General features: G+C 35.6%; 1 protein-coding gene across 1 annotated transcript in view; it reads left to right on the top strand.

Annotated features, from left to right (window-relative positions):
* CNTNAP2 (contactin associated protein like 2) overlaps window positions 1-23,177 on the top strand; it is a 1,017,942-nt gene that overhangs the window by 350,958 nt on the left and 643,807 nt on the right. Inside the window, exon 3 of the mRNA XM_027655885.1 lies at window positions 973-1,166. Coding sequence (XP_027511686.1) covers window positions 973-1,166 — 194 coding nt within the window. The remainder of the gene's footprint in view (window positions 1-972; window positions 1,167-23,177) is intronic.

Genomic DNA, 23,177 nt, shown 5'->3' with positions numbered 1-23,177 from the left:
CTGTATTTATGTCTGTATGGTCATAAAGAGAATGATATTCCACTTTTTCTCTGTAATGATAGATGGATTGTTTATTATTTCATGTATTTCCTAATACTTATCATTGTGGTAAACATATCATTATAATATCTCTCTTAGAAATTTTATTATTCTTTGAAGAATCCTACTACAGTTTTCCCTTGAGTATTTTTATTTCAGAAGAATAAGAAATTGCATTAATGTCTCAATACTACTTTTATCTCTGCATCATTGGTCTTCTTTATTTAGAACAGTTTAATGTAGTCTAGTGGCTGAGAATATTGTTAATAGTATTACTGTCAAGTTAATTCATAGACCCAGAAGGAGCAATAATACTTCTGTAAGGCGTCTGCCAGTGTAATCTGTGACAGCTTGTACAACCAGCAGATCAAAACTTCATCCAGCCCTGCAGAACCTGTTCCTTTCTCAATTTTTCTGGTAGATCTTTCGTTTTGTGCAGTGTAGTGAAACACAGGAAAGCATAAAGCTTGCTCTTATTTCCTCTCATTTTATCTATATTATCTCTTCAAATTGAAATGTTATTGAAAAGGCATACAAAATCCAAAAATTGTTATTGATTTGTGCCAACTTACTCTGACAAAGGACTTCATGTCAAATTGGTCAACCCATGAACAATTATTATTTGGCAAAACCTAATAAACTGTAATTAAGGCATTATAAAGGCATTGATTGTTTTGTAGGCATCCCCTTAAATCATTATAATTATATCAAAATATGATTAAGACAACAGAGTTAATGTACTTAAAGCCTGTCCTAATGATTGCTATGCATATTTTTAAAAATGGATAATCATTTCTTTTATATATGTTCTAATTTTTTTGGTATTATATTCTTCTCAGCTGGGCTGCCTTCCAGTAATCAGCGTCTTCACAATGAGTTCACTTCAAAGAGAATGTTTGAGATCTAAATCTCTCTTCTGTTTCAACCCAACAGGTGCAGGAGGTTGGTCTCCGTCAGACAGTGATCATTACCAATGGCTACAGGTGGATTTTGGGAACCGGAAACAGATCAGTGCTATTGCAACTCAAGGCAGGTACAGCAGTTCTGACTGGGTCACTCAATATCGGATGCTCTATAGTGATACAGGGAGAAACTGGAAACCCTACCACCAAGATGGGAATATCTGGGTAAGTAATTGGTGTAAAACGGAAGCATATACTGTAATGATGTTGATTGACTGCGTTGTTAGAAACTCTACACCTCATACAACTCTTCAGTGTTGTTTTCATGAGGACAGAACAGAGCTTTGCTCAGAACACAGTGTTGCAGTTGCTGTCAAGAGGGCTATCCCCAAATTAGCAAAGCCTGCTTTGACATGATAGTGTCTAGCAGAACAGGCTGATATGTTTTGGTTGTTGGTATTCCTCAATGAGTCTCTTATGCTTTGCCTTTTCTTTCTCTGCCTTTTCTTTTTACTAACTTCACAGAGTGAGACACAAAAGTGGTTTTGAAAATCCTACTGTTAAACATAACATTTTGGAAGGCAATTTCTTCTTTGTGTGTACATGTGTTGGGGAGCAATTTTATCATGTATGTATTGTTTTCCATATAGGTGCTTCATGAATGTGCTGGTTTGGGCTGGAATGGAGATAATTTTCTTCACAGTAGCTGGTATGGGGCTATGTTCTGGATTCCTGCTGGGAACAGTGTTGATAATTCAGGGATGTTTTCCTTACTGCTGAGCAGCTCTAACACAGCCTGAAGGCCTTTTCTGCTTCTCACATCTCTCTGCCAGCAAGTAGGCTGGGGGTGCACAAGAAATTGGGAGCGGACACAGCCAGGACAGCTGACCCCAACTGACCACAGGGATATCCCATATCATATATTGGGGGAAGAAGGAAAGGGGGAGGTTTGGATGAAATTTGTGTTCCCAAGTCACTGTTACATGTAATAGAGCCCTGCTTTCCTAGGGATGGCTGAACACCTGCCTGCCCGTGGGAAGTGGTGAATGAATTCCTTTATTGCTTTGCTTGTGCATGTGGCTTTGCTTTACCTATGAAACTGTTTGTGTCACAACCCATGAGTTTTCTCACTTTTCCTGTTCTTTTCACCATCTCACTGTGGGGGAGAGAGCAAGCAGCTGTGTGGTGCTTAGCTGCTGGCTGGGTTTAAACCACGACAAGGGATATTTATGCTATAATAATTTTAGGAAAAAGCATATAATTTGGTTTGGGTTTTTTACATTTTTCATGGATAAACTGCTAATTTCATTCTTGCTGAAAACAGTAGCCTTCCATTTTGCTGACAAAAAAATGATAGCTATTACCTAACATGCATTTCTTTCCTCATAGCATTTCTTTCAGATTATATTCTTTTTCAAAAATATACTTTGAAAACAGCAAAATGCTATCATTCTTTCTGAAATCAAATTAAGTTGATTAGCCAATATGTAAAAGCAGACAAGATTTAACTTTGTGGTATTTCAGAGTCACTTTTTTGCTAGGTGCTTCTTTTATTAAGGTCTGTTATTAAAAATGAGTGTCAAATATAGAGCATAAGGTGAATGATTTTATCTGTATAAGAGAAACTCGGTTAATATGTGGAGTACATGGAGGCAGTCATTTTTTTATTACAGTATTGATTTACTGAAAAAACCTCCTCCGTGTGCCAGATAGGATTCTGAAAAAGGGAGAATTTAAAGCTGGGGAGATAGACAACATTTAAAGAAAACATTGGATGCTGCTTTAGATTCTGTAGAACTCGGTGGTATGAGTGTTTTTCAGCAGGGTAAGGGAGAACTTGTTCTTAAGGTCTATAAATAGAAAAATTTCTCTTTTGAGGCCACTTAGGTATATAAAAATACTTACAGCATTTAGTGTTTCTATTGTCTTAAATGTATAAAAGCTTCGGCAACTACTATTGAAACGACCAAGAATGAGAGAGGGCTATGCAGCTGATTGAGTGAATGATATATAAAGCAGAACAGTTGGGCTGGGGAAAAAATCTGTTCTTAATACATTGAAGGCAAAATCTTTCAGTGACGTGTAGTTCAGTTGATTTAGTCACATCTGTGATTGCTTGTTTCCAAAGTGGACCAACTCTCTGAGTGAGAGCTTTGTAGCAAGTCTTTATTCTTTTATCATCACTTCATACGAAAATATTCGTATATACAACAGTTTCTTCATGAAAGAATATTTCCTTTTTGCCTCTTTATTGGCAATTATATATTCTTGGTGGATTCAGGGGGCAAACTGCCTGTGTGTTATTGACCATTGACATCACATGCAAAAGTGTGTGATGAGACATGCAGGTCTGCTACTTCTGTTTGGAATGTTAAATCTTTGGGATATACTCTAGCAAGCTGTTTGTGGCAGTACTGCCATTGTTCATGTCCTGAAATTTTTACCCAATACTAGAAAAGTAGTTTAAAAATAAAAGTGCTTACCAGCTTTCTTTTTAAGTATAAAGGTGAACCATTAGCAAAACCCCCAAACAAACAAACAAAAGAAACTAGAGGTCTTGACTCTGCTTCTAACTTGCCTAAAACAGTATTTTTTCAATGGTTAAGTGATGCCTAAGCTTTGGTTTAATATTGGAAACACTGTGTTTATTAGTTATTAGTAAATATTAAACTTAATAAATTCCCAAGATACGGGAGGTGTCTGAGCATGGAGAAATTCTGTTGTACTATTGTAGTAGTAGTGTTAGAAGGAGACAGGCTTCCTTGATGTGAAAATGAGATAATGGAAAATTTCCCATTTCATCTTCCTCTTTGTGTCAATTTGTACAAGAAATTAAAAGCAGCAAAAAACTGTGAGGGACAGATCAGGTGACATAAGCCAAGCATCCATCATTGGCAGTTTAAACTCGTACAGTCAGATTCTTCCTGACTAAAATGACTGTCGTGATCTTAAAAATCTCACGTGATTCTGGTGGCTTTGGAAATCCTTCTGAAAAGAATTTATTCTTTTCCTTCGGATTTGAACCTTTTTAAAAAATTATCCACGTGAGAAAAATGCTATGTAGCCTTTGTTTACTCTCCCCCTTCCATCATTCCTGTGCTTGAGTGTCATGGTTTTCTGACAACTGTAAATTTAAAACTAAAGGCAAAAGCAAAGAAAAAGAGGAACAGAGAAGTGCGGAGTTCAACAATATTTAATACTAAAATAGTTATGATAGCAAATGACACAGAGGACAAATATGGAGGGGGGAAGGAAACAAAAATAAAGCTAATTAGATGAATTGGAGAGAGAGAGCAAAGGAGAAATAATCTGTAATAAAGATCTAGTTAGGAAAAAAAACATTGCAATCTGCATAAAAGGCTGAAGTGAACCCCTTCTGTATGCGTTAGGCTGGGAGGAAAAGGAGTTCTATAATTACCTCTTAAGTAGGAGAGGAATCAAAAGGCTGTTGGGAAGTCTGTGATGGGGAAAGTGCTTTCAAGGTGAATTTAGAGTAAGCTTCCCAGTGAAATAGATTTTCTGACCCCACCCCTCCTGGGCTTTTGGATATTTTCAATTTTCATGAATTTTAATAAGATGAGTGAATGTGGCCTCTTTCCATAAAATGCCTAGCAACTAGAGAATTTTGATCACCTCTCCTACCTCCACTCTTGTAGTCTGAGATTTTAATTTTGATGGGTCATGAGATTTCCCTTCATATGTCAATCCACTGGGGCATTTTATGTACACAATATATCTTTGTTTTGGAATAGATGCTCATTTGGTTTCTACATCAATGCTATCTGTCTATTTGCCTAACAAATACATACCAGAAATGATTCTACATATAATCTTGTTTCTATTTTCTAACTCAGATATAGATGAGGTAAATGTTTCACACTAAACATAATGCAAATATACCCTATAGGTGTAGTAAGAAAATGCTGACATTAAGACTCAAATTATACTCATTAGTGGCAGAGCATGAGCACTTCTAAGACTGAAGCCTTTCCTAAAGGAAATTGGAAGATCCTTACTAGAATTGAAGAGGTCCTATGAGGTATCATCTTCGAAAATTTGATTACTTTAGTAGAACTTGTTATCACCTCTCATCCATCTCGTCATCTTGTTCTTGAGGATATCAAAGTCAGGGTGATAAAGGAAAAAGTGTTATGGTAATTATGAGTTTAAAAATAATACTGATAGGAAAGGTGGAGTTCAGTTTCTCTGTACATGGCCTCCAAATTATATTCTGTACTTGACCCTTGTCAACCTCTGTGAACTTCAGTGGAGTTGCAAAGATTTAAATGAAAGCTTGATTTCTTGATTAGAGAAAATCTAGACCTGGACCAAGTGGCTGCTGTGTCGGTTGAAAGCAATAACGTATTTCTGATATTTTTTGTTTTTCTTTCAGTTTTAATTAAACTTAGAGTATATTATGCATAACATCTGCGTTTTTATTATTTTCATTACTGAAAAGATATTAAGTGATTACATAGGTTTTACTATGAATAATGAATTTTGGAAAGGAATGTAAATTATCTACTGGCATTAAACCTTTTTTTTTAGGTGAAATAATCAGGAATCCAATGAGTTAGGTGTAAAATGAATTTTGCATTTATCTGGGCACCGGGGAACAACTTACTATTTGAACAACACATTCTCTTAATTTACACAAAGAGAATTTACATGGTTCTCCCTTGGTATTGAAGGAGGAACGTTGGTACAGCACAGAGTATTCACCTTACATGGGAAAAACAAGCACGCAGCATTTCATAGTATTTTGCTGTAGTATTGAGCCAAAACTCATTGTGAAAGGAAGCACAAGTGAGTTGGATAATTAACTTTTTCAAGCGGTGTGAGATTTCAGATGTTTAATACTCGTGGGTGCCTTTGGAAATACCAACCATCAGATAGGCCTAAAGTAACATTTAATGACTAGGTAGATATAAGACAGTCGTATGCAGCTTTACCTAGCTGAAATTACGCAGGAGCCATCTGCTCAGAATTTCTGTTCACCCTGACATGCTGTTTCTGGTTGGATTATTCAGAGAAAACGTTGCAAACCTTACTGCATTCCCAAGCACCTTCTACCTGCTCTACAGAGCAACATTTATAGCTAACCAAGGACTTAGTGCATATATCTTAGGGTACAATGATTTGTGTATAGCAACTACAAGTGAAGAAGAATAATTCTAGCATGCACCCACTCTGTTAGGACATGCAAGAATTATTTGCTTTGTGAAAACTGTCACTGCTTTTTCCCCAAGAAGCAACTTACTTCCATGGCCCTAAACTAAATATTAATGAAATATGAAATAGTTCTTGAGTGTGATATTTAACTCTGTTTTCATTTTTTTGTGGTTACTCCATAAGATCTCAAGTGAAAACTTACTGCTAGATTAATGGGCTTATGGGACTCGATCTTTTTGTCTCTTTTTTTTTTCTTAACTACTTCTATTGAATTACATTATCTTATTAAAACAAATTAGTTTATGACATTATGACATTTGTAGTTATGGGAACATTTAAAAATATGACATGTGATTAGAATGGTCTATGACCTGCCATTTATTGTTGCTGAGCTGCTACTAAAATATCACATATTCTGCAGACCTATTTAAACATGACAAAGTGGTTTGATGTATTAACTAATGCAAAAGTTTTAACTAGTGTTTACAGTAAGACCCTTAGACTTTGGGGAATTTTGTTTTCTATCTTAAGAATTCCCTGACCTGTCTTGTCTGGATGGATTTTTATCTAGTATCTTGCTGTCTCCTTAGCAATGCCTGCAGGGTGACTGGTGTCATATTTACTGGCTGCTCTTAATTCTCCAGGCAATTTATTACTGAAACACCTCTTTTATTTTATTTTTTTTTTTTACTTTAACTTTCCTTCCATGTTGAGAGGGGAAAAAAAATCTCACTTTTCTCCTGGAATCTTCTGTGTGCCTTTTATTATGCCTTAGCTTGCCTGAATGTTATGTCTCCGAGTCCCTGTCTCCCATACCTTTATCTTAAAAGATTGTTCCATTCTCTTGCAACAGCCAATATCACCTTAATGGGTGTATTGACCAAAAGAGGTGTTGTAACTCCCACTGAAGTCAGTAGGTCTCAGCACCTAGTGGACATTGCTAACCTACACATTGAGCCCTATGACTGAAAAGGGTATGGATACAGAAAAATATTACTTTTTCTGCAGTGAGGCTAAACTCACTTATAGATCTAATGTAACAGTCTCCACTAGGATGTCAAAAATATAATAAAGTGTTGATAGGACACATTTAGAAATTCAGGCAGTTGCTGAAAAGGAATTTTTAGAAACCCTGAAGAAAAGAATGTTGCAGATAAACATCAGTGCTATCCTGATGAAGCCTGTTTCCTAATCTACTCTCCTCCATGTGGAATCTGTTAAGAGAAACTGTGTAGATTTTTTAATGCATTTAGAGAAACACACTTGGGGTTATCTGAAATATCAGGGCAAAATATATCTATGCTGAATGCTGTCACAGCCACAGACTGCATTTGTATTAAAATGTTAGAAGATCTGATAGCCTTTTAAATGTTGGAATACTAAGATTAACACCAAACTGTGCCAAACAGTAATGTTACTTTAAAATACTGACTTTTCTGAAAAACAAAAATAGATACTTACTGGTCTCTAATTAATAATTTATTTTACATGTGAAGCTATATCCTGACTATAAGACCTTCTAAGCATATTTTTCTTTAAATCCTTCAAATTGTATATTTTGTGCAGGAAGAAAGATCTTTTATGCTATTTTTAGCAGAAACAGGAGTTCATGAGTTTGCTTATACCTTTAAATAACATTTTTAAGGAAAAATAAACTGACATTTGGAAATCGATTTGATCAGATGGAAAGTTATTATTATTTTCAATGTAAGCTGCTACTCCTGTTATTGAGAGAAAGATTCTATAGTTGTATTAGGTTATCTCCAGAGACACAAGCAGAACTATTTTAATCTATCACAGAGTATATCAAGTAGACAGAAGACAAAATTCCTCCTGGTGTGGTGGCAGACAGTGCCTGAGCCCTCCCTTGATTCTGTGCAAACAATTAAAAAAAATATAATAAAAATTGGGATAAAAGAGGTTTGCAATGTAGTCTGCTAGAACGTTTCCTTTCTAAAGTATTATTTTCTAATCTATTGTTTTTAGCCTGAGGACTACTTGTCCGTTTATATTAAATCATTGAATTTGAAATACAGGTATCTAAAGGCAGTCACCTAAATCCATTCTTTAGCTCTCAGATGGCTTGGTTTTCAAATACCTTAAAGTGTCATTATCCCTCAATGAATACAATGCACAGGTCCTCAAGCCAGCCCAAAAGACTACATTGTGTGCTTAATCAGCTCAACTCTGACAATAATCATAGTCATGGTTTCATGGCATCATATCTAGGCTAACAAATCTTGTAAGGCACTTTTTGTAGCTCACACTTAGCACCAAAGCCCTGCTAGCTGCTGCATTGGACTTGCATAACAGTAATGCTTCTAATTCTCAGCTGGTATATACAGAGCTGAGTGCATCAACAGCGTCTTAAAACTCCTAGCATAGTGATCTAGATTGCTCTTAATCCCTTCTAGGAAGCCTGAACTAATGCTTTGATGATAGAACCAGGGGTGAATTTTCAAAGTTTTTCAATTTTTACAGGTTCTCTATTAAAACATGTTTGAATGTCTAGATTGAGTCTACTGAATGTGACTAAGTAAAATGTACTGTAGCTATTTCCTTGCTGCTTGTCAACCCTCCTGTTTGGCTACCATGTATGAGTATATCAAGTAATTTATGTTACTCTTAGTATAACAGAAGGGCAGCATATGACCAAAAATCTGCTTTAGGACACTTCTATTGTTGACAGACATTGATTTTTAATTTTTATCATATATTGAATAAAAAGTCAATCTAGAGTAGTGTAGCTAATGTTTCATTTGATAAAAGTATGGTTAGAAATAAGAGTTCTAATGATATCCACAGATGTAAAAAAAATCCAAAAAAGGCATGATAAATATATTTGACATGCCTTAAGTTAAATTAGAAAATGTAATATTACAAATAATGACTCTTGCTATTTCCTTAGTCATTAGGCTGTACTATGTTAAAATACTTCTGCAATGCATTTAACATACATGATATGTTTAATGAGACCAAGTGCAAGGTGCTGCACCTGGGGCAATCCCCAGTGTCAATACAAGCTGGGGGATGAACAGATTGAGAACAGCCCTGGCAGGAAGGACTTGGGGGTGCTGGTAGATGAGAAGCTGGATATGAGCCAGCAATGTGCACTTGCAGCCCCAAAAGCTAAATGTGTCCTGGGCTGCATCCAAAGCAGCATGGCCAGCAAGTCGAGGGAGGTGATTCTGCCCCTCTACTCCACTCTGGTGACACCCTACCTGAAGTGCTGCATCCAAATCTGAGGTCCCAAGCACTAGAAGGACATCAGCCTGTTGGAGCTAGTCCAGAGTGATGGAGCAGCTCTCCTATGAGGAAAGTCTATGATAATTGTGTTTGTTCACCCTGGAAAAGAGAAGGCTTCATGGTGACCTAATTGCAGTCTTCCAGTACCAGAAGGGAGCCCACAAGAAAGATGGAGAGGGACTTTTTCCAAGGGAATGTAGTGACAGGACAAAAGGGAATAGTTTTAAACTGAGAGTATGTTGAGATTAAATATGAGGAAAAAACTCTTTACTGTGAGGCACTGGCACAGGTTGCCCAGAGAAGTTGTGAGTGCCCCATCTCTGGAAATGTTTAAGACCAGGTTGGATGGAGCTCTGAGAAACCTGATCTAGTAGAAGGTCCACAGCAAGGGGGTTGGAACTTGGTCTCTAAGGTCCCTTCCAACCCAAACCATTCTATGATTCTATGAATACACTTCTATATATAGAAGTGTACAGCTATCTATATACAGCTATCTGTAGCAGTGTAAAAAATCTGATCTGTCAAGGAATTCCATAGTTCCTTCCTAGCTTTTTCCCCTTGAAACTCTAGCACAGGTTGCCCAAAGAGGTTGTGAGGGAGCTGGGCCAAACAATCTGAAGTTTTTTCATCCTGAGTGATGTCTGAGATTTCCCCAAACTCCTAGCTCTTGAAACAAAGAGGCAGATCAACCCTAATATATTCTGCGCTTTGATACATGTGGCTTTTGTTTCTGTTTGTAATTTACAGATGCCTTCAGTTTCTGTAGTGTGATGTATTATAGAAAAACCTTAAACATTAGGAAACTTCAGATATTAGTTCTAACTTCATGGCAAAACCCATCCATAGCACCGGTAACCTACATTTTCCTTTTAATAGTGCATTTGAAAAGTGCTTTAAGCCCTGATCCATTGAACAGTCCCATGTCTAACTTAAAATGTTGAAATTAAAGTAATAAAACTAAATGTTTTAAATTGAGTACACATGGCCAGAGAGTGTCTCCAAGTGTGTTAGTACAACACTTAGAAAAAAGAAGCTATGGTCTTAATGAAATTCTTTGTGCAGTAGCATACTACAGGTAATAAAAACTTTAGTTAAATGTTAGGCAGGTGTAAACAGGATTTTTTCTCAGTTTTCTTGTACTTGGCCCTGACAAAAATGAAACTGTGCACAAAGCTGTGGTACCTCATCTAGGTGCTTATTTGATGAATTTTTAAAAAGAGTTTGTTATTTCCTTCATTAATTACTTTTCTTAATGAATTAATTATTCATTAACTATTGATTAATTAAACAGAAGGGTACTACTTTCAGGAGAACTCTTAAGGTGAGGCAGGTATGCAGTGCAAATACTAAAATCCTTACACTGGGACATGGTCATAGACAGCACTTTATTTTTCTCTACAATATGCTTTTTGAATAGTCTATCAAGATTTGTCTTTGGCAGAATAGATGGCTTTGTGCTAATGAAAGATGTGGTTGTGACAACTCTGATCAGTCAAAGTCATTTTGCTGTATTTCTTCTGTTGCCTGCAAGATGTGGTATGAACAAAGCACGGCTTGTAAAAGGCTGTCTCCCGTTTGCCTCTTGGCTCATTAGGTATTAACTTCCCAGTGAAAATAAGCTTAACTACCTGGGAGCAAGTAATGGTTGAATCAACAGACATTCACTTCAGTGTAAATTTTTGGGCTTGTACATCTATGGAATCGTACCTTTTAGCCTCTGGTTCTCCCTGGAGAGTTGGTACTTACTGGCTGGGGAGACTGAGATTTGCAATAAAAAAAAGGTGAGATAATGAACCGTGGAAGGCTGACAATTTAAGACCAAGTGCCTGACTTCAAAATCACACAGTTACTCAAGTAAGATTACAAAAAAGTATTTACGTCACAAATAGATGTGGTTTGAAGCCCCTTTAATGCTAGAAAGTGGACTCCTTCCTTTATGAAAATCAGTTTCCATTCTTTTCCCTGGAATTGAAAAAAAAAAATTAAAAAAATATATATAGAAAGAAGAAAAACTCCACATTTCTTTAGCAGTATACAAACTCTGATCAGCTTGGAAGAAGAAATGCATTTTAAGGGGAAATTTGACAATGCTGCTGCTGATGCACTGCATGCCTGTGGCTGTATAGATAACTTCAGCCTGAGGGTTCTTAGTCAAGAAAGGTTCTTACCTTTCACAAGCGGTAAATTCACGTCAAAAATATGAAAAAGTTAGACTCAGGCCAAGAAAATTCCCATGTGCTATTTATTAAATTTTCTTCTTGCCTTTTATTTTTATTTTTTTTAATATCCTGAAACTCCTTAATATGGTTAAAAAATAATACATTGCTTAATTGATGCAGATTATTTATTCAGAAAGGCATATACAGAAGCCCTTAACTTTTAGCTGGAACTTAATTCTTGTCAGGTTCAATAGAAAGCATGAGTAAAGTAAATATGTGCTTAACACTTTCCTGAAAAGTGTTACTTTTGTATCATCATACAAATTGAGCTCTTGATGGTATTTGCATAAATTGTTTTTGTACAACAGAATTTGCTAAAAATAGTTCCTCTTTTAGGTATGATAATATTTCTCACTACCCGTTATAGTGTATGTGCTTATGCACATAGATTGTGAATTAATCTTTACTAAAATATGTTTTAGTAATGTGAATAAAAGTAACAAAAATAAAAAATAAACTACATAAGTTTCTGAATTGCAATACATCAATGTTAGATACAACAAACGTTCAAATGAAGCATTACTGTGGATTAACAGCACCATAATTCTAATTTCTTGTAGACAAATAGAGGAAAACTTGCTTTAATTTGTTTCCAGTCTCTCAAATGTGTCCATCGCATTGCTTTTATGTACATAAATTTAACTAAGTTGACATCATAGTAACTTACAAAGCTATAATAGGATGTTTATTGTGCAATTACAGGCAAAACTTGTTCATACTGATCTTTAAATCCTGATGTGGAACCATTCCTCCCAATGCTACTTGACTTCACCACAAAATACCAAGACAGAGGAATAAATCTTGGCTACTATAGCAATAAAGTCTTGTCTTAACTGTAGTATAAAGTAGTTTGAGTAGGCTGGGTGATACCAATTATGATCAACAAAAAAAGCTAATTTTTCTTTTAAAATATTTAACACAAAATTCACTGGCCATTCTGGATGCTAGGTGGTGTTAAATGCTAGTTTTAAGTAGCATGTTTTCCAGTATGCTTAGCTAAAGTTAAAGAAGTGCTTGGTGAACATTCGTCTGTGCATTCATCCTAATGAGACTATCCAGAGGAAGAAGTTCTTTCTGTTTGGAGGACTAGCTGCACTGTCAAAATGTTAGGAAGTAAAAGTGTCAAAATCATTGTTTTGCAAACTGTTTTTTCAGAGTATTATTCTGAATTTGCCTTGCAAAATCAGCAATCGAAATTCTCCATAAAGCAAACTATAAGGTATAATATGTTTCTTACTCTCAGGTGCAGTCGCTGAAAATGTTAGAAGAAAGCTTATACAATGAATCGCTATTATCCTGAAATTTGTTTATTTTCTTGCTTAGATCATAAACTAAGTAGACATTAGGAGGAAGCCACTTAAAAAAAAATAGAAAAGAATATACTTCTAGAAAGAATAACACACAAACTGCTTTCCAGATCCAGCCAATTGCATGTACTGAATAATTTGCAAGGCAACTTTCTTTTAAGCTTAAAAACATTGAAAGTGATTGGGAAGGGGATGAAGAGGAAAAATATTCTCTTCAGCTCATCCCTTACTTGGCCTTAGTTATTTCATTCTTTTGAAATATTTAGAAGAATGAGATCAGACTCTGATGTGTGACTTTGTTCCCTACACTTTGTTACGGTATTTAGATTCTGAGTTATGAAAAAAGTTGATGCCAGCTGAGGATAGATTTAGTCTTTTTAAAAAAAAACTTTTCAGCTTTATTGGCCCATGTCATAGATTTGGTGGAAACTGAGTACAGTTTTGTGCACATACTTTTCCTATTCTTGTCAAGACAGCTTCCGTAATTCATGATAGATTTTACCTAAGTGCCAGAGAGACAGACCAAAGTGCCAGAGAGACAGAAAAAGGGTGGAGAGGAGTTTGTTGGACAAATACACTCAAGATGTGCCTCTTTAAAGCAGTATCTTTAAAGCTATAAAGAGTTCATATTTATAAGTCAAGTAAGTAGTCCCAGTGCCTCAAGAAATAAGGCAAAACTGCTGACATGGCACTGTTGTTAAGTTTTTGTAGCAAAAATGAGTTCAAATGCAATCGGGAGTGACTGTAAAACAGACTTAAGGCTTTTGAGACTTAAAGATTATGGTTACATTCCACCCAGAGAATATTTTTAGATATAGAAAGGATGGAGCAGAGGTTCTGCAGCAGAGGTAGGGGACTAGGTTAATATTTAGCTAACACTGAAATAGTAAAGACAGAGATGAAATTCTCACAGTGTATTGGGGGAAAAAGAAAACATATCAACATTGTACCATATTAGGCAACAAGACCATGAGAATTCGGCAGATATTAAATAGTTAAAACTTTACTATGTGCAGTATTAAAAAAACAAACAAAAAAATGAAATATATTGTTTAAGGGGAGAGGAGGTAACCCTGTCAGCCTCAAGTTTAATCAGTAGAAATAAGCCAGGAAAGAAAGAATTCCTGGCGCATGAGGACAGCTGTTAAAAACAGACCTCAAGCTGAACTCTTGTAAGAGGTTTTTGGCATGTCCATACTGCCTGTGTCAGGTTAAAAAAAAAATTAAAAATAAAATACCTGAGAATAAAATAGATCAATAACAAGTGTTTGGTTTTGACTATCTTACTAGGCAACCTATTGATTAGATCTTTTCCCTATATTTCATTCAAGTGTGTGACTAGTGGAGTGCTTTTATTATTGCCTTTGTTGTTTAACATGAAGTTACTGACAGATATGTTAGTTTGAACTGCCTTCAGATTTATTATTCTATCATTATTTTCAAGCTTATTTTGATAGAAAGCTATTAAATACTGCTCCCTTCACTTATGAAGACCCAAAGGTTGTTTATTCTTTCTCTGAGAGGAATGAGTCAAAATAAACTCCTCTAGCTGGTGGTAGCTCTAGCCTAGAGATATTCTATCACTTCAGAATAGATTTTAAACACCAAGAGCTCTATAATAAGGACTCTACCCAGACATGACATAGTCATAAAACAAATCCTCTGTCACTTTTCAGGACTTGTGTATCATAATTTATCCTGATATAGATTGCCACTAGAAGTGCTAGAATCCTGTTAATGTTATAGATAGATTTGCAATATAAAGGTGGCTTTTGTGTTCATTTTAGGAATTCTTGAGAAGATAGAGGCTTTCTAGCTCTCACACATATAACATCTTTCCCATCTCTAGACTGCCTGATATGTGTAAGGAATATCTTGGGAGTGAAAGAAGAGGTGAATGCATAACCTACTTATGCTTAGCATCTTTGGTTTTCATATTAAAACTGGTGAATTAACATATCTGTTGTAAATCCTTTGACATACTATGCATTGGAGAGGAAGAAGTTATTTTTATATAGTGGTGAATACTCCCTTCCTCCCCATCAGAACTATAGCTGTAAAAGTTGTAAAATCCAAAAATTATTGATTTAAAAATATTTAAGTAAATAATGTTGTCACAGTTTGAAGGTTGAAAACCACAGTCTTTGAAATCAGATTTAAAGACTAGTTAGTTTCTGAATAAGGAATATAGTCATTAATGTTGTAGTTAAAGTACACAATTTCTATTTATCTGAGGACTGCAAATTCTATACAATGGCTTTACTGAAAAACTACTTATGTATATGTATATACAAAATATAGTAAATGTAAAAAACTGAAGAGATGCATAAGATAAAGGAACAACAATTTTCTATCCTATTCGTAACTCATAAAAACATGTCATTGAACTCAAAGTAACTGGTTAAAGTCAATCAACCTACTGATAAAGGTAATAAAAATTGATTTTTTCCACAACTTGTAGTGCCACTTTAAAGTACAACACTATAAGAACTTTTTGTGTCAACATAGATCCACTCCCTGGAAGCATAAGAGCCAGCAGAGCATTAGTAGGCAAATTGCTGTCTCTGAAGAGATGCTTAAGAGGAAAGTATGACTTCCTCTTCTGAACAACACCTGACCCTATGCCTGACCTACCAAGGGAAGGTAAAACTGTCAGAGGTAAACAAAGCTGACTGCTTCTTTTTGTTCAAGGCATCTGCATAATGACATCCTTTTGCTTAATTTGGCAATATTTAATCTCTACATTGTTTAGTTTGGTTTAGCATTTTGCTTTGTTTTCTTAGGTGGTGTTTTTGCACACACTACAGCCACAATCTCCTATCAGTAAAATCTGCCCTTGATCTTTCCCCTGATTTGATTCCAAAAATAAATTCTGTTGGGTGCAACATGCCTAAGTATGAATTCAGTTTGCTGCCAAAATTATTTTCTTGTGGCAATTTTCATTGACTTTTCTCAGTGTTTTTGGCATTCTGTCTGCTTCGAAAGTAAAGAGAGCCTTCACTTAGTTTGGAGGCTTTTTTGACTCCCCAGAAGTCTTTAAGCACACCTTTTGTTACAGGGAAAGTGACATACAAAGAAAGTGAATTCAGAAATCGTGAGCAATTTTGTTCCAGTGTTTTGTTTTTCCTGGCCTGAATACAAGGGAACATTTCTACTTTTTTTTTTTTTTTTTACTCCACTCCTTATCTCCTTTCTTCCAGCGTTAAACTGTAGTAAATATATTCAAATAGAAAAGTTGACATTTTCAGTTTTGTGGTGACATTTACTGAATACTCATACATCATAAAACCACCAGCTCTTAGTTGTTCTAAAGCGTGGTTGTGGAGTTTGCTAGTTACCATTGTCTCTTTAGTCATTGAAAGCTGGAGCCCAAAGAACTACATATTGTCACACAAAGAAAAAGAATCCTATTATAAATATTATAGAAGATTTTAGAAATACATGTATAGAAGATACAGTTTTCTCATGTAGTGTTTGTAAAGATGGATAACCCAGGTATCGCCGTACCAATCCTGCAAAGCTTTGCTGTATTCAGAAGGTAACATTTCAAAAGTTTTATGTGCAAGAAATGGTGGTTACTTCTGTCTGTCATTTCAGAAAATGAAAATCTTTGTATTAAGCTTTCTTTGTAAGCTGTGTAAGAATTTAGTTGTGAGATCTGAAGTTTGAGATAAACGCAAATAAGAATATTTGAATGCAAGTGTGAACCCCAACTTTATACTAGAAATCAGCTTTATATGTAGAAACAGGCTATAGTTCTCCAGAGTAGCACTTATCTTCCTTAATCATGACATTATCTCTTTCTTCCAGCAATTGTTTGTATTACTCTCTGCACATCTTCTAGCCCATTCAAGAAATTAGTCTGAGGCCTTACACTCAGCAAGCCATTAAGTGACTGGTGTGTAACAAATGTATTGTGGAAAAAAATAATATTGTGGTACTCACTGTAGGTTATACAGAAATACCTAATGCAGAAAGTAAGTTACAAGGGCAGTGCAACTTTTGGAAGGTTTTAATGCATGACCTGGAGAGTGAGAAACAAAGAGGCATCATTTGTTTCTCCCACTCTGTTCTTCACATCAATCTCCGCTGCTTTCACTCTTCACTGTATATTATTGCCTCCCCATTTCCCTTGTCTCCATCTAGCAATCACAATCAGTTTTTGCTTGGTCCGTAGTGAGCAGGCTGTGTTAGATCTGGCTCAGCTTCTACATTAAATGTAGTCACAGGGCTTTTGAGTAACAGCAGCCCGTTTTCCCATGACAGGATATGTCTGCTATTCTTCCATCATATGCCCTTGTCAGTCAACCTCTGATTGAATCATGGCAGCACTGGTGCATCTGCTCAAAACAGTAGAAATGCTTCCTTCCTCATTCACATGCTTTAAAGGGTAAAGAAAATTGAATGATCAATCTCAATGTGCTAAAGGTTTGAAAAAGTCACAAGCAGCCCCAAACTGGGTGTTTTTTAGTTAAGTACATAAACCTACCTACTTTTTTTTTCCTCTCCGTTATCAAATTCCGTGTCTACCTTCCACTCTTAAAGTGACAGGACCATGAGACCTGATACAATCTTGTCTTATGTTGTGATTGTAGTTAATGTCATTGTCATCTCTGTGAACCATCATTCTTGGCTGTTGTGTTTTTGGTTTTAATGCGCAAAAAATCTCTGTACGCTCATCACTCAGAATGCAGAACAGCATGGACTGTAGCTTGAACTGTTTGTTTAATCTTCAGGGAATGTTACCTCTGTGCTACTCTATCAAATACTTTTCCTAATTATAAGAAAATATAATCTTATATTTGGACTGTTTAATTTGCTGAGGACAAGATGACTTATAAAGCCACAAACTAACTCCCTGGCAGCAGAAACAGCACTGATAACTGTAGGAAAGTGAAATGGGAGTAGAACTGACCAGCTCACAATACTAAATGCTTGACTGGAGGCAATTCAGCTGAAAATGAAATGATTTTTGATGCATTGAAATGCAAGTCTTTAGGAAAACAAAATGATGCAAGTACAACGATAACAAAATCATCATGTTAAGAGTCAGATGTCATGTTTTATCACTGATAATGAAATTGTTCATGTCTTGCATCCTCTCATTTTACTGTTGCCTCTCTGAAGTTATCTGATCGTTGAAGTCACCGTTTGAAATAGATCTGTACACTGCTGAATGCCACTATTGCCATTATACCTATCGAGTATGTGCACAAGACTGCTAAATTTGAGTCCATCTCTGTTAACCAAATTAGAGGTAGCATAATTATTAAGCACTATGGAAAAAATGCTTCTGTAACTGTAGCCCGTTTCCTCCACTCACCCCAAAAGCAAGCCTTTCATGTCTGGTCTTTACCACCTATTTAGGTGCTACTAATGTAAAAGCACTTTCACTCTGTGCTTTCAAACACTAGTTTGTGGAAATGCTGCCTTTTAGTCATCTTAATCTGAGAAAGCTGTAGTGTGTGGGAGTTGTTAGGCAGAGTTATCTTGTTGTCCTTTAGATAGACCTTTTATACAATAAATGAACTAAGAGATCACTTCCAGAATATATCAAACAGTCCTACTTAGAAATCCCATTTTTCCAGCAGAATAATTGGCCTGAAAAATGACTTCTAGAGATTTACACTGTAATCTTCATAAAATGAGCTTTTACTGATGCTATGGAAGGGAGCAGGGAGGACAATGAGGTTTGCTGCATGTGTGGTACTCTGTATATGGCTATTACTGGTATTAAATCAATATTGGTATTAAGTCAATCTCTGTCAGTAGACTGCGTCTTAAGAAACGTAAACATGCTGTAGCTTTAGAAACGATATCTCATGGGATGCTTATAGTGTTATACTAGCAAACAGGAGAAAATAGAGGAAAAGACCTGGAGAAATTAAAGAGGCTCTTGCAGAAGATAAATAGAATTTTAAATAGAGAAATGTTATGCATCTGCTTGCACACATAAAAATCTTAGCTGTTATTGAGGTATTCCTTTAAAGCCTTGAGCCATCTTGGTCAATTCCCTGTTTGGATGTCCCAGTTTTAGAGTTCACTGTCCTTTTACTGGAAAAGTAGTTTAAACATTGATTATACTTATCTTGAAAGTGTCTCTTTTAAAGTGTAAATATTGGATATTAATTGAAACAACGAATTTCCAACCTAAAGTGATTTTTGTAATGAAGTGTTCTAATGTTTACTTCGTAACTTCAAGCTAGTTGCTATTGAATGATGGTTACAGATGTTTCTACTGTGTAATTGCACTAGACATAAAGTTTATGAAAAGAAAGATTTATTTTGATCCAGATTTGGATTAGATTTCTTAGCTGAGTCTTGTGTTTTGTTGCATTAGACAAAATCTTCCCTTTTATCTCTTATTTAACTAAGCACTGTGACCTCTATGTAATAATTTTAGTCTTGATTGTTCTACATAAATTGCAAGTATTACAGAAGAATGGAGGATTCAAGATCTATTCTGAAAGAAATTAGCTAAGGCAACCATTCAGTAAGAGAAACAAAGTTTGTTCAGATTAGGTCATTGAAATGCTAACAACCCTTATTCAATAGAGAAAGATTGTTCAAACTATAGCAGAAGTTGGTAGCCTTTGGGAAGAAATTGAGAAGCATTAAAGAGAAATTTTTAATGCTGTCTTCACAGAAAACACATGGAGCTCTCAAAATAACCCTTTGATCTGAGCAAAGACTACGTGATCTGCTAATACTAATTGCAGAGGACCCATTTTTGGCCTGAAGGGCAAGAAGTTTAATTAACACTGTAGAATGATTTTGGGTTAAAAGTCTAATATTAATCAGAAATTTTAACACTCCTAAGTATTACAAGAGCATAAACAGAAGCAAGAGTCCAGAAAGATGACTGAAAAGTTCTACTTACAATGACTTATAGAGGAACAGACTTGAACTCAGGATTTTAAAGCTGAGTAACCAGTACACTGTAGTTACAGGATGAGTCTTCAAGTAGCCATTGTATAGTTCCTGCTTGAGGGGTGCGTTGATGGAATTCAGAGCTGCTGGTGACGTTTATTGTTTAGAAATTATATGTTGATAATGGCCAGTAACAAGGACAAAATATTTTCTTATTGAAATGATGATTTGTCAAGGCTTTTTCTGAGTTATCCATAACACATGTTGCCAATCAACAACAGAACAGGCAGCCTGTACTAAGAAATACTGTTACTAACACTCATTGAGTGAATTTGATTTTTGGAAGATATTTTGAACCTTAAAGTGAGATGAAGCATTCAGTACAGAACAGGTTATTGCAGAGAGAATCTCACATTAATCTTTAAAAAAAAAAGATTATTCTTTCACTAAAGGGGAAGATTTCATTTCATGACTAATACGTCCTCATGGAGTTTATTGCTTTAGCATGTTTTATGCTCTCTGTAGTTATTTCTTCACTGTTTCATGTTGGACAAAACCTCATAACCAACATGGACAATGTTTGTGCCGAAACTAATATTCTGGAAAGGTCATACCTGTGACTAGGCAGTTATTTCCATCAAAAGAATACAGTGAGAGGAGAAAAAAATACAAGAAGTCTGTTCATATAACCCTGAAGTCAGATTTAACAGATTGATGCAACTTAGTCTAAAAAGGACTGTGATACTTATTCTTGTAGGCAAACCTTATCAAACTGATCACTGTACATACCAGGCCAGTTCATATTAACTGTTTTAGAAATAAAGCATTATTCTTTCAGAACCATCAGTATTGGTCTGTTTGCACAAAATGTCAGTATTTAATTTGAGGGATAATGGTAAGGAATTGTATTCATTTGGCAGTCAAAACATTTCCTTTTGGTCCATATGATGTTAATAATGAATAAAATTACCTTCTAAGATCTCAGTTTGGTTCTGTCCTAGCTTATGGACTGATAACTCTGTGAATCTACAGGACGATTTTTACTCTTCATTTATCTGTCAAAATAAATTTCATAATTGCTATCCCTTTAGCAAGTGACATTAATAGCTAATCCTCCATTTACATTTTTCCACAGTGATAAAGTAGATTTGTGCCCACATATGAGATTTCTTACTTCAGTGATTTATTCTGTTTAATATTAGTCATCCTATCATTTCTTTTCTGGAGACATCTAAGTAAGTTGAGGTTATGTACCTTAGAGAAATGTGCTTTTAGCATCTGCAAATTGCTTTCTGTCATATTCAGTCAGTAAAAGAGGACATAGAGGGTCACAAATGATGATGGGATTATATGATAATAACAGCTAGGTTATGCGAACAGAAAGTATACAGTTGAACCAGCAGTCCCTCTCGGGAGAATAATGTTCATGCCACATGGGGTAACAGTTGCTGTAGAGTGTGAAAGTTGTCCACTTACTGAAATGCATAGTATAGTAACGTGGATTCCTTTACAAAGTATAGGTTTTTTACATTTCATGAGATTTGACAACGCAATTAACAGGCAAATTCTCTCCTGCTTTACCCGGGACTCCATGCCCTATCAGTCTTTTGGTCACATGCTTGACTGGGGCCATCAACACAGATTCCACAGTTACCCAGCATTAAGTATGGATCTTTTGGAAATCGTTTTGAAGTGGCTTTCCTCCCAGAATCAAAATGACTGGGAGACTTGGAAAAGTAGTGGGAGAAACCAAAGCATCTGGGATATCATCATCTATATATAAGCTGGTCCTTAACATTCTATAGAAACTATGGACAGAAATGCAAATAAGAAGCAACTTTTATATTTGAGATATGTTACTTCTCCTAGCTCTTATATATTTTTAAACTTTGTTTGTTTTTAATGCTTTTCTATGTCACTTAAACATGTCAGGACTGCAGAATTTTTCTGGAAACAGAAAATGTCCCTTTTTTTTTCCTTTCTCAGTGATTAAAGTAGATTAGGTTAAACTGCAGACATCTCATTTGCCAATTAAGCTAACTTGGCAAAAATGGGGAAGCTGATCTGCCTCATTTCAAAACTTGTTTATGTTACTTGTTTGGGATGTGAATACAATAACCTTAATCCACTAATATGAATAGTATTATAATGAAATGCAGAAGCAATAGTTATAGGGCTACCTGCTAAGTAAACACAGAACAAAAACTTTCCTGTTCAGCTAAACAACTGCCCTTCTAAAACGAATGAGCAGGTAAGTAACCAGCAATTCACATCTGAAGCTATGTTTTTTTGTCAGTCTTTTATGTTGGCAGGTGTTTCAGTTTTGTGGCTTCACAGAAAGAATTGTGATGTTAATTAACAGTTCTTTGAAGCAATTTCTTCTAAATGTCTTTAGTTCTTAACTGTTTTCACTAGAACATATGATCTGTAACCCTAATGGCAGTTTTTCTGTAATTTCTGTCAGAAATGCTATTTGGTAATGGAGCTTAATAGCTATGCAGTTCCTGACTGGATTTCAACACAGCTGGAAATCATCGTTCTTTTTCTATGGGTGTGAAATTCCCATTCTCCTCAAGAGTAATGAGAGAGGCTATGCTGACCTCTTCTTCTGTCATGTGAATAAGCTATCATGTGAAAATCTATTTTTTAGCACAGGCATAATTTTTTGGAAACATTTTGAGGTTTAAACTTGAGCTCAGGCAACAACCAATACACCCTGTGCAGAGTACACGTACTGACAACAGCCCAAAAGGCTTCTGTCATTTAAACAAAACATTATGTCACTTCTTTGTACCAATCTTTAAATAAAGAAATCCAGTAAACTAAGTAATCAAATATACCTCCTTGTCTTCAGATTCCTCACAGATCTTCCATAAACTCTTGATACATCTACACTGGCTCTGAAAATGCCAAACGTAATCTACCTTTAGGTCTCCTGTTTCTGGCTGGTTCCCTGGAACTTTGTGTTTTACATGTCCATTTTTAGGCTTGATTATTCTGTTATGAGCACCCTGCCCATTTTGATAATAAAATCTTTGCATTCTGGTGTTACTGGCAATGACCATCACACCCACTGTGTTAAAAGCTAACGGAACAGGAGAGGAAGGCAGGCCAGGGCAGCAGTGTTAAGCCTTCTAGGTGTTGTAAAGGACATGAAAACATTTTATACCTTCTGGAGCAAAACCAAATATTATTCAATATTAGTTTAAGTGAATGGAACTTAATTAAAAGGATCAAAAGATTAATCATTGCATTATCAAAGGGTAAAATAGGGTATAGATACATATTAACTATACGTAGCTGAACACGTGATTCAGTTGATCTTACCTCTTTGTCAGTCAAGTTTTAATAGTCTTCATTATCTTTCCCTATAGCCTAATACATTCATTATTCTATGTAAAGGTATAATAATAAATGTATAT

Source organism: Corapipo altera, unplaced genomic scaffold (assembly GCF_003945725.1).
Source record: "Corapipo altera isolate COAL_440 unplaced genomic scaffold, ASM394572v1 59, whole genome shotgun sequence".
In the NCBI taxonomy this organism is placed as follows: domain Eukaryota; kingdom Metazoa; phylum Chordata; class Aves; order Passeriformes; family Pipridae; genus Corapipo; species Corapipo altera.
This window is presented reverse-complemented; position numbering and strand designations above follow the sequence as displayed.